The following is a 12741-nucleotide window of genomic DNA, read 5'->3' as shown; positions in this document are numbered from 1 at the left end:
AACATACTTTAAATATTCAGTTTGATTAAAGATACTTTTTCTTTAACTATATGACGTTTTAAATCATTGATTTGAAATTTGAAATTTGAAAAGAAAATAGTTTTAAATTACATAGAAAAACAGCGGTTTGATAATTATTTATTTAAAGAATATTCAATTTGACTCAATATATTGAATGACGACAATAACATTTTGCGTCTAAAAGTGAGAAAAAAACTATAGAAATATATGTCAATAGAAAGGCGGTTCACAAAATATGCAATTATAATGCTTTTTTTTATGTCAAAAAAACTTAAAATGTAAGATAAGAAATCTTCCAAGCAACTACTTCATTTCATTTTCATTTTTTTAGTGTACGCATATAATTTAGGATTTCACTCTAACATTTAAGATAAATATTTTTGTATCAATATGCATTGTAGGTAGCACGGAAATGTCACGTTTCCTATAATGTGCGTGTTTTATTTATTTTTGATACTTAATGTCTTTCAAAATAAATGTTAAAAGAAAGAGAAACAAACATAAACAAAAACAGGAAAATAAATACGAATAGCACTTGACCATACACAAAACTTGTATCATATATAATTGTTTACTACATATAATTCATAAATGTGTTGTCAACTATAATTATTTCAATAATTTGACACCCACAACCTGCTAATTGAATATAATAGTTCTACATTTAAAATTAAGTGTTCAGTGGTATTATTTACCATTAGTATTGTTGCAACAGATGTCAGACTATTATTAGTATATAAACAAGATAAAAGTTCATATGAAAGCAACAACCGTATAACAGCTGTCAATCAATACTCGATCTTCCTGATTATCATAAAGGAATATCGGAAACATTTACTATGTGACCAATTGATTAGTTGGTAGCGTGAAATCGGTATTCAGTTGCACAGTGGGAGCTTAATGCTTGTCATCCAATAAAACATCAGCTATCATCTATCAGAATTATCAGAAACCAAATAAATTTACAGGTTTTATAACAAATCAGACAGATTGTTTTTTAACATTTTAAAACCATGTGCTATAAAAAGGATTTACATACCGCCGTTTTTAATTATTTCAAATGCCTTTTGGCTTAGATGGATGTTAAAGAAAAACAAAAGTGAAAGTGACCGTTGTATTTTATGAATGAAAATGCATTATAATTTACAAGAAGTTGAAGAAGGGAAACTAATGTACTTTGATAAAATGAAACATGTTCCAAGCCCTCTTATTGGGGAACATGTGTGCAAAGTTTCTAACAATAATCTGGACATAAGTCCCAGACAGAGGACTCGATCAACCTCTATGAAAAAGCCTAAAAATAAAACGTTCGAAAATTTCGAAATGGAAGAAATTCGTCCGAGAACAAGCAGTTTACCAACGAAAAATAACTACAGGAGGCCTTTAATAAAGAACTTGAGAACTAACTACGAAGACCAGGATCACGACTTGTATAGACTTAGAGCTTTTGATGTCACATCGAAAGGCATTGTCAACCGAGGGGATTCCATCAAGTCTCGAAGTACTAACAGTATTGTTTCTTCCGAGGGTGACGGAAATGTCTTGTCTATCGAATCTAGCTCATGTTCTCAAAATAGTTTAGCTAACAGTGATGGTTCTATTCATAAGATCCAGCCTTATAGAATTGTGATTCTCGGTGCAATAGGAGTTGGAAAATCGACAATTGCTCAACAATTCCTGACATCGGAGTATCTGTTCGATACAAGCGTAGGTAAGATACTTTCACTCAATATGTATAATTCTTTTGCAGGGGTTGCCGTTATGGCATGTTGTATTTTTTAACTAATGAATGTTTGGGTGGTTGTCTGATTTCAAGTTTCAAATTTTAAATGTGTCTTTCTGAATATTTTTTTTATTTTGTTGTTGGTACTTTTGGTATATCTCGTTCGCTTCCTGTCATCTGAATATCACATTTTTTCAACTTTAAGGCGAAGTGCACGTAATATAACTACTCAATGGATTTCAAAAAATTTTACATGCAATTCTGCTTGTCAAAATTCATCAGAATATACAAAAAGCAAAATTGTCACTAGTTAATTCGTTTATTTTTTATTTCTGTTGAAATAGATACGAGCGGGAATATGTACCCGCTCAGGGACTGCGTGAGGCTAAAACAAAAACTGTTTACAGTTGTAGACTAACACGCAATAGATACAAAGATTTCTGATTGGAGTCTGATATTTTATTGAAATTTTGACATAGCACAGGAATATTTGTCTGGGTTCATGATAGACCGCACAAAGTCATTAAACTTATGATCTCTTTCATATGCCCATTTCCCGTTCTTGGTGTAGGGGAGATAACTTGCGTAACTAACGACGCACGTTTTGTATCCTGAATTCCGCTAGAGGCGTGCAATTACGTATAATTCGCCTTAAAACAGTTTTTCTTTATACCTAAATTGATTTATGTATGTATTTAGGTGAGCAAATACATGTCAATAGATGTATTTAAAACAATTCATAATATCATTCATATATTCACAGTCATGTTCGACTGTATGGTTGCATGTAGTAAAATAGAAGTTGGAACCTAATTGTATTCAAGTACATGTAAGATGAACTTTTTCATGTGAATGAAATAAGAATTGCAACAATATCAGTTACAGTGTGATCTGAAATCGGAATCTATTTCAGTTTCATTGATAACAAATTAGTAAAACATAAAAATAATCTTCGTTAACCTTCCTGGGCTGAGAAACTGCTTCTTTTACGCTGGAGAAAACTTCAAAATTTTTAATTAACATCGATACGTTTTTTTTTTATTATTATTCTGTGCAGAATTTATTTCAGCTGCTATTCAAAAGACTTCCCACAAAGTGGGAATTATGAGTTATGTCAATCGAATTAAAATTGTACATTCTTAAAGTTACTGATAAGAAAATGTTGATGCATTGCAAATAGAATTTTATCAGAAAAAATAAAACATAAGAAAAGTTCTACCAAACGATAAAAGAAAATCTTCGAAGCAAGGATTTTGTTTGGGTAAAAAATCTATGGATTAAAGAATATCTTTAATTTAAAAAAGCAGTTTAATAATCTTTACGTCTGCATGTTTTGTTTTGACAGTTAATTCAAGTCGAGAAATATACATCAAAGGTTTTATTAACTTACAGACATCTATAAATAAGATTTTTTGTGAAACAAAAATCGCTGTTTCTTAATCCAATTGTCATCGGTGTGAGCAAGGTTTCGTGTTGAAGTCAATACTTTGACCTGTAATGGTTACTTTTACAAATTAAACGATTTAGAATGTTAGTGTTCTAATTTGTCTCTGTTCGTGAGTTGTTCTCTGCATCTTTATTAATTCCTTTGGTCCAATATCGTCGCTGGGCTTCTAAAATGTTGTAAATTACAAATTTTTCAAAAAAAAAAATATCTCAAAAACAGGCTTTGTAAATTTTGGCAAAATGCATGCTTCCAAAATGTCGTATGTGAACTTGAACATTTTTGTAAATAGCAGTGAAATAAAAACTTCTGGATTATCGAAGAACTTAAATTATTTTCACAGAAATAAAGAAATGTACAATTAGTTTTTTCCCAAAGCCATTCTACCACGATTTTTAAGTTTTCACACAACATTTTGGAAGCAAATTTTACAAACAACTGACATTGGCATTTTTGTAATATGTCTTATTTCACACATTTTGATTGGTCTAACTGCATGCTATTTTGTAATACCAAAGATTTCTTCCCGCCCAGACCATTGGTGTCAAAAAGTATTTTTAGCCAAAAAAGTCATATACGACATTTTAGAAGCCCAGCGACGATATGCTTCTGATGAAGGTTGATCCAGATAAAAGCTTCAAACGAAACGACACTACACGTGAATGCAACATCCATTATACATTCTTAACCTAAAGATTATCTCTTTTATAGAATACATCTTAGTTGGCATTTATACACACGTCATTTGGTATTATGTGATTGTTAGAAGTAGTTTTGAGACTTTGTAATTCTCTACAAAGGCGTTTTTTCATATATGTATTTTTCTCCAAAAGTTTATTTATATAAAAAAAAAGATTTGGTGTGATTTTCAATGAGACAACTCTCCATAAGAGACCAATGACACCGAAATTAACAATTGAATGTCACCGTACGGCCAAGTTTTGATTAAAGTAAAATAAAAGAAAAGATCAGATTGTATTTGACTCGTGTTAAGACTTAAGAACATTTGTATATATAAGTTATGAGCATCTTAACCTTATCATGATGATGAGATGCTGTCCGATCTTGACGGATACCAGTGAATATTATGCATGTTATATTATGTATGTTTTATATTTTTCAAAATAGATACTTTTTTTTATCTAATCTTCGCTGATAAGATTTTTCTACAAGCACGATGCGCAAAACAGATTTGCAAGATATCTCTACAAACAATCAATATTTAAAAATATTTCTACAATCGTGACATACATGTACATGTTTTCAAATGAATTATAAACGCATCTACTGCATGTAAACTGAAGCTTTCCATTCTCATTATCGTCAAGTTATTTAATATCGTTTCTGAAATTTAGCATAGCCAGCCTGCCTTAACTAATGATTATATATAATTATATAAATACATAATTGTAAAGACAAAGATAGTATTATTCCATGTAACACGCAGTTCAATAATTTAAAAATAAAGCTCTGGTTTTACTCAAATTGACTATAAATGCTCACATTAAGTGAAGTAAACTTAAATAGTTATAAAGGTTCATTTAAGAACATTTTTGTTATTTTTCTACTTTTTTTTTTTTTTTTTTTTTAATTATCCTTGGCAGTTTTACAATTTTGCACTGAGCGTTCCTAGTCTGTGATATTCCAGAAAAATGAATCAACAATTTGCAAGATTATAATTATTCTATTCAAATCACCCTTGGTAATTTGGATTAAATTTTGTTTGTGTGATAATCAGTATAGAATGCAACAAAGTACGTGTATCTAGCTGTGTGGAGGTGGTTATACACGACAGTTGGTCATACCATACAAAGTACATGTATCTAGCTGTGTGGAGGTGGTTATACACGACAGTTGGTCATACCATACAAAGTACATGTATCTAGCTGTGTGGAGGTGGTTATACACGACAGTTGGTCATACCTAAAAAGTACATGTATCTAGCTGTGTGGAGGTGGTTATACACGACAGTTGGTCATACCATACAAAGTACGTGTATCTAGCTGTTTGGAGGTGGTTATACACGACAGTTGGTCATACCATACAAAGTACGTGTACATGTATCTAGCTGTTTGGAGGTGGTTATACACGACAGTTGGTCATACTATACAAAGTACGTGTATCTAGCTGTTTGGAGGTGGTTATACACGACAGTTGGTCATACCATACAAAGTACGTGTATCTAGCTGTGTGGGGTGGTTATACACGACAGTTGGTCATACCATACAAAGTACGTGTATCTAGCTGTGTGGGGGTGGTTATACACGACAGTTGGTCATACCATACAAAGTACGTGTATCTAGCTGTGTGGAGGTGGTTATACATGACAGTTGGTCATACCATACAAAGTACATGTATCTAGCTGTGTGGAGGTGGTTATACACGACAGTTGGTCATACCATACAAAGTACATGTATCTAGCTGTGTGGAGGTGGTTATACATGACAGTTAGTCATACCATACAAAGTACATGTATCTAGCTGTGTGGAGGTGGTTATACACGACAGTTGGTCATACCATACAAAGGATGTTCTTTAAGTCAGACTAAATATGTTTTGTTTTGATGTACTCATATACCTCATGCAAATTACTCATCGGCACGTTATGACAAATTTCCACCTAAAATTCTAGAACCTGACTGAAAATCAAATAAATGCCATTTCCTATACGAACTGACTAAGCCTATGATCGATGAGATAAATGTTTGTTTTTCATTTTTTTTTATCTTGAAAGACAGATAAACAATTCAATTTTTCGTTAAAAGCATCTATATCACGCATTATCACGTTTCTTCTATTGATTTATTTGTATGCATTGAAATGCACTTCAATATGATCTTTATGTCATAGCAGTTTTAAGGTTAGCGTATGAGATCACAAAAGAAGACAGGAAGCAGATATTTACATGTAATAAACACTTGGCAAGCGTCTTTATTCAATTTGAATTTTGTCCATAATCGACATTTGTATCTCAGAAATTGTATTGTGGCTACATTATATATGTGACATTTCCGTAAGCTCCTGTCTAAGAACACCAAAACGATAAGAATTTATATTCAAACTTAATGAATGAACAATGTTTTCATACAATTAAAACAAACTTTTGTCCTTGTTATATTACACACGAAAAGCTGCTAAACGTTCCTGGTCTCAAATTATTAACACACATACATTTAGGTGGCTTTGACAATGTATTAATAAGGATTTGTTTGTGTTAAGGAATAGACAAAAAACATATGTACTTAGAATTTTTAGGTGTTACTGAGTGGGAAGTGTGAACATGGTTGGTGTGGTTTAATACCATTTCAACAACATTGTACAAACTACATGACTTTTTTGTACACATCCTTTGCTGCCATAGATTAAAACACCGGTATTAAAACCGAGGTACTCCGATCTAAGCTCTCAAAATGATACATCAGCCCCCATATTAATCGTCGATAAAGTATTAGTATATGGTTTGCTCAGAGAATTATTTGGATGAAGAAAATCAGAATTATACTTGGAGATTCGGAGAAAATGTCTTTAGAATTCTCATAAGGGGTTTACTAGAAGCCGTCACAAGAAGTAGACGGACGGACGGACGATCAGACGAACGAATTCCGATCAACGAATAAACAAAGAACGCACCATACATAAATCTGTATATGATTATGCAATGTTACATACAATTTTCATTTCTTCAATCGTTATTCGTTTTAAAGCTGAGCTATACTCAAACCCTGCGAAGAATTTGTACAGTATACAACTTCCCGATTGCCATAATAATCGTATCAACGTTGAAAATATAAAGTCACAAATAAGACGTGTATGAAAAATAATGCACAAATGAAAAACAAATGTTTTTATGCTCCATTTATCGGCATTATGATTTCTGGTCTGTGCGTCCGTTCGTCTGTTTTGTCGTCCGTTCGTCCGTCTGTCCCGCTTCATGTTAAAGTTTTTGGTTGAGGAAGTTTTTGATTAAGTTGAAGTCCAATCAACTTGAAACTTAGTACACATGTTTCCTATGATATGATCTTTCTAATTATATTGCCAAATTAGACATTTTACCCCATTTTCACGGTCCACTGAACATAGAAAATGATAGTGCGGATGGGGCATTCGTGTACTAGATATATACACATTCTTGGTTTTTTTCTTTTTCAAAAAAACATATACATGTAGATAACTCTGATTTGCTATCCTTACCAATCTTTTCAACCAGCTTACATATATACTAGTAATGCGTTTGCTTGCTGAAGTAATTATAACTAAGTCTTGATTTAGGTTAAACTTGCAATTTTAATCTGAAAACTGCAGGTCACTTTGCACCTGGCAAACGGAGGAAAGTTTATTATTTGTTTAAAGGATCGTAGGTGTAGCTATTAAAATTAAGATACTAATCTGGCACTTGGTGAGATCTTCAAACTTTCGTTAATTGTATATTTTGGCACATCACAAACAGATTTTACTGTGGGAACACGTTTTGATAAACATATAGCAACTAACTTCTTTCGTATACATTTCAATCATTTTTCACGGCATGTCATTATATACAAATCCATAAAAGCAATTACCCTCCCCTTCACCTTCTTGAGCAAACAGTTTCAGACGTGTCACCAGAGCGCCATTGTTGTTGGTAATGTTTTATTATAGTATTTACTCAGCAATTCGTCGCTTTAATATAAATATTTGTATCGTTAGAATATTCAATAAATACTACACAGCAAAAATCTATTATGCGCTGCATATGACAACCTATTAATTGTTTAAAATAGAAAATAATGAGAGCCATCAAGTGTTCAAAATAAGAGTCATCTATTTGTAATGTCAATTAATTAAAAACTCATTTTATTCCCATGTTGCCAGAAGGTCAATGTGAGCCAATGCCAATACTTATGTAGTACATGTAAGTACTTCTTGACTCAAGTGTGCTCATTGATGGCTTCGCCTTATTAAACAGTGTCTAAACAAGTCATTTCGGTGCCTTATATAACTTAAGGTGTTGTATGGGTTATACTCATTGTTGAAGGCTGAACAATAGCAAATAGTTGTTAACTTCAACGTTATTTGGTCTATGGTATAGACTTTTCTAATAGACAATATAAATGTTAATATTTACGATGCGTGCATTATTTAAGTATCATGATAGTTAGTGTAGTCCTGTTTTCCCCCTGGATATATCAGTAGCTCTCAAATAAGTATAACACATTTGTGCCGTAACATATTGCAATACAGCTAGTGTTATTTTGTTTCTTTTCAATTGTTTTTGGCATATTTCTATATACATGAACGTTCTAAATACCTGTCTCACGTTGGTAATAATTAAGTGGTTCTTTTTGTCTGCCGTGAAGGTAGACGATCTAAAAGGACGTTGTAAAAACCTTAATAGACCACTTTCGAGTGACCAGAAAAAACTCGTCAATTATGCGCACCTTTATGACCTCATTTACCAGATAGAGGGGATCGCCTGTATTCCTGCACTATTAACCTTCATCAAGCGTCTTAGTGATCGTCATTGTGCAGGATAAACTAGCAATTATGTGTATTCTGTAGGTACTTAATCACAATTCCCAATAGATACAAGTGTAGATTGTCAATGACTAGAATTCAATTTGCCGAAAAATGCGTGCAATATAGGATCATAATTTTCCAACCACTCGCTCAAAGGGAACGGAAGTGACGAGGCCCATAAACGCACAAGTGATGTTCACTAAAACCAAAGTTTGGACGGAAATTCATCGAACTCGAAAGTTGTCTATTACATTGGTACTGTTGAAGTGGTCTGCAGTTGAGATAAACACTTTTCATATTTGAACATTATATATAATGGCTATACTTCAGCTAAAAATCAATTATGTGTGGGCATGCTACAGGTTGTTTACCTATATTTGTCAAACAATATTGGCATAAAGTAACACGTTTTAAGTGGACACTATGAGCGGTAAGTGGTCTTTTATTACCATTTATCGTCAGCAAGACAGAATTAGTGTGACAAAGGTACATGTAAGCACGTCATTAACGACCATTACTAATTCATTTCTGCAATAAACGATAAATAAATAGGTAAAAGATCCATTTGGTCGTTATAACTCGAGATGTGAACGGCAGGTGATATAATAAGTCCTTAATAACACAAGATAAACAGCAAAAAGACAACAAGCAAACCTGCCGAGTCTTCGAGTATAGTCAAGAATCCTCTCCGTGAAGCGCGCATAGACAAGATATGATTACCTAGAAGATTTGAAATCAACACAAACACCGAGTTAAAATCTTTAATTATTTCCAGGAAAAAAAACAATTTCAACGTTTCTAGCATACACCTGGTATAAGCAATAAAAAACTTTTTTTTTAAAGCCTAACTTTCCCCCTTTCATTTCAATTGTAGAGTGGAAGATTAACTTCAAGCAAACTATTTGACTATGTAGCCAAATACACCTTTTACTCACCACACTACATTTTATAAACAATTCACAATAAAACGAAAGATGTCAGTTATATTGTAAACGCCGCAAAGGGGCATTTTGGTATATAAGTATGCTCTCCCCCTACCGACAGTAAAACCCTTGTTAAAGTGGGGCGTCCGTTTAGCTGTGCAGGATGTACAAGTCCGAAGCCATGACCAGTCAGAATGGGGACGTTAAATCCGATGCCTCATTCAAAGAGAGTATCATAATAACACTAACCCTAACCCTTATTAATAAATAATCCCAAGATATGTCCCTGATAAGGCATCATGAAGAAAACAGTTAAATTAAACAGGAAATGGGTTAAATAAAGGTTGAATCAAATCAAGTCTTACAAATAGACCAAATTATTGTGCCAACACTATTGGGCTTAAAATAGACTAAATTTAAATATATTATACATTTATATCAATACAGCTTACTGCTTGATGAAATAAAAGTAAACATGTCAGCCTTGTTATATTTCAACTACAATTACATGTTAACACTTTTCTTTAAATATATACAATGCATATAATGTTGAAAGTTAAAACAAATACTGATGCATTTACTAAACGTTATAGATATCACCTGGATGAATATTATGCGTCTCAATATTTTTATGGCGATACACCAAAAAGATGAAATAACAAAATATTTTTCATAACAAATAACTACAACATGTTCAAGTGTGAAATTACTCTTATTCAGATAACACAATCAAAAACATGAAAGACAGAAGCTAGCTGACAAATTTATATGCACTCCCCACGACCTTGTTTAGATTCAATTAAGACCTAACACATATATTTTTGCCAGAATGACAATACCAATAGTGTTAGAAATGTGATTTAAATTATTCACTATGATCAGACACCAAACAAAAATTATACAAATCCATTCATTAACACTTGACAGCTTAAGAGCGTATGACTTTGTCGTTGATGTTTTTTTCTTAATTATTGCATTATCAGTGGATTGATTTATTTTCCTTGTAAACCAAATTTCGTGGATTGAGAAACAATGGGAATTTTTGCGAATATTTGATTTTGCGATTTTTTCCAAAGTGTACCATCTTCGTTAACCAAAGGTTACGATTCAGTACCCATTTTGCCTTTGTACCATCTTGCTAACCAAAGGTTACGATTCAGTACCCATTTTGCCTTTGTACCATCTTGCTAACCAAGGGTTACGATTCAGTACCCATTTTGCCTTTGTTTTTGAATATACATTAGAGTTTGGTATTTTTGTTATATTTTTTTTTACAGTACCGATTCTATTTGTTTCTAAAGATAATGTTATAATTGATATGCCTTCGATGAAATTTCATTAACCGATTTAAACAAAAACCAACACCAAACGACAAAACGAAGTATGCAACATAAACGGGTGTACATGCACATTTGTGACATCAAGTTTCTTTTCCCGCGTATTTGACGAGCAGATGGTCATCGAGTCGCGTGTATGGCTGATATATTTATTGATTGATTTTGATTTGCACAACGTAATAATATTTCATGCATATTTAAGACAAGAACACATTAACAATACATTTAAATAGGTAGATTCAGCTGATTTTATTTGACTTCTGTTTTTTTTCGTTATCCCTTAAAAAATTGGTTTATGTTGTTTAGAGGTTGTGTTTTGCCTTAATGCAGGCTACATCCCTTACATAGTTAAGTCTATCGTTTGAAAAGAGAGTTGCATGGGGCAATGAAGTGAACGTTTCCATTCAGATTGAACGTAGATCTGATGCGTTTTATAACACCTGCAAAGACAATCTATTAATAATAGATACATGGATTAAAACAAATGCTGCCGACAATATGACTTACTAAACTGAAATATTGTATTGCTGGTGGGATCATCCTAGAGATTATCATATTATATAACAAAGTAAATCGCTGGAAATTCCAAAAGAACAGAAAATCAAAATTTAAATAAATACCATAAAGCCTATGCGTCCAAGTAATGAATTATAAAGTGCACATTTCAAAATTAAACATTCTTGAAATTACGGAGTGCAACATTGATGTATAAATATTCATAAATATTATTGTTCTTGCCCCAATGATCGAAAACTATTAAATATAATACAAGCTTCTAGTAAGTCTCTTACGATTGAATTATGTAATTATGTAAAAGCTGCATGGAATATACAATCAAATATAGTCTCATAACTTTATATGTCATGTCATTGTATTATACTATTATTCTCTGCTGTCTATTCATGTTTTATATTATGTAATATATGTTGTTAATTTTGCCATAGCATGTCTATGCTTCTGCAATAAAGATTCATTCATTCATTTTTTTATTCATTCATTATATGATATGATTAGTGGCAGGTTATTTATGTAGTTAAGTAATTAAAACATTCTCATTAAAAGATATAATGGAATTCCAAATCCAAATTAACTATGCGATATGTTTACTTTCAAATGTAATTGACGAAGGCGTTCTTTTAGTGTTCTTTTCTAAGGTATCAATATATACGTACAGGAAAAATTATTTCAAGATATCAATAATTCATATTTAATGAAAAGCAATATAGATATGACATAAGTGCTTTCGTTATAACTGCTGCAATTGTTAGTTTGTAATTGTTTGATTTAGATAAGCTGATATCAGAAATATACTGTGGTACTCATACTGAGTAAATATGTTAAGTAGGCCAGTATAATCAATGTTTAAAAGGAGTAGGTCCGGTAAGGACAGATTTTGGCCTCAAATTTCAGGTTCATCTGACGAAAGATTTTGACCACTTTTTAAACACTTAAGTGTCTATTTTATTTGATTTAATTAGTTTATGTAAAAGATTTTAACAGATTTAGTCATTAAAAACGATCCGATTCAAGCTCAAATATGAAAAATCTACCTAATATGCCGAAAAATGTCACTTTTCAGATGGTTTTTGGTAAAAATGAAAGTGGTCGCATGCGTGTTCATCCTCAACCTTTATATATGTTATGTATTATCGTAAAATACAACTTACATTTCAATATTAAGGATGAACACGAATGCGGCCTCTTTCGTTTTACACGAAAACTGTCTAAAATTTAACTAAAATGCTAGAATTATGAGGATTTCAGTAATTTAGCATGACTTAATGGTACTAGTACCGGA

The 12741-nt window shown here is 32.2% G+C and overlaps 1 protein-coding gene across 1 annotated transcript in view; it reads left to right on the top strand.

The window, feature by feature from the left end:
* The first annotated feature begins 841 nt into the window (after positions 1-841).
* LOC139523635 (ras-related protein Ral-B-like) overlaps positions 842-12741 on the top strand; it is a 36929-nt gene continuing 25029 nt past the window's right edge. Inside the window, exon 1 of the mRNA XM_071317799.1 lies at positions 842-1732. Coding sequence (XP_071173900.1) covers positions 1147-1732 — 586 coding nt within the window. The 5' untranslated portion in view covers positions 842-1146. The remainder of the gene's footprint in view (positions 1733-12741) is intronic.

Source organism: Mytilus edulis, chromosome 5, assembly GCF_963676685.1.
Source record: "Mytilus edulis chromosome 5, xbMytEdul2.2, whole genome shotgun sequence".
NCBI classification, from domain to species: domain Eukaryota; kingdom Metazoa; phylum Mollusca; class Bivalvia; order Mytilida; family Mytilidae; genus Mytilus; species Mytilus edulis.
Note: the sequence above shows the minus strand (reverse complement) of the source record. Positions and strands in the feature narration are given on the sequence as shown.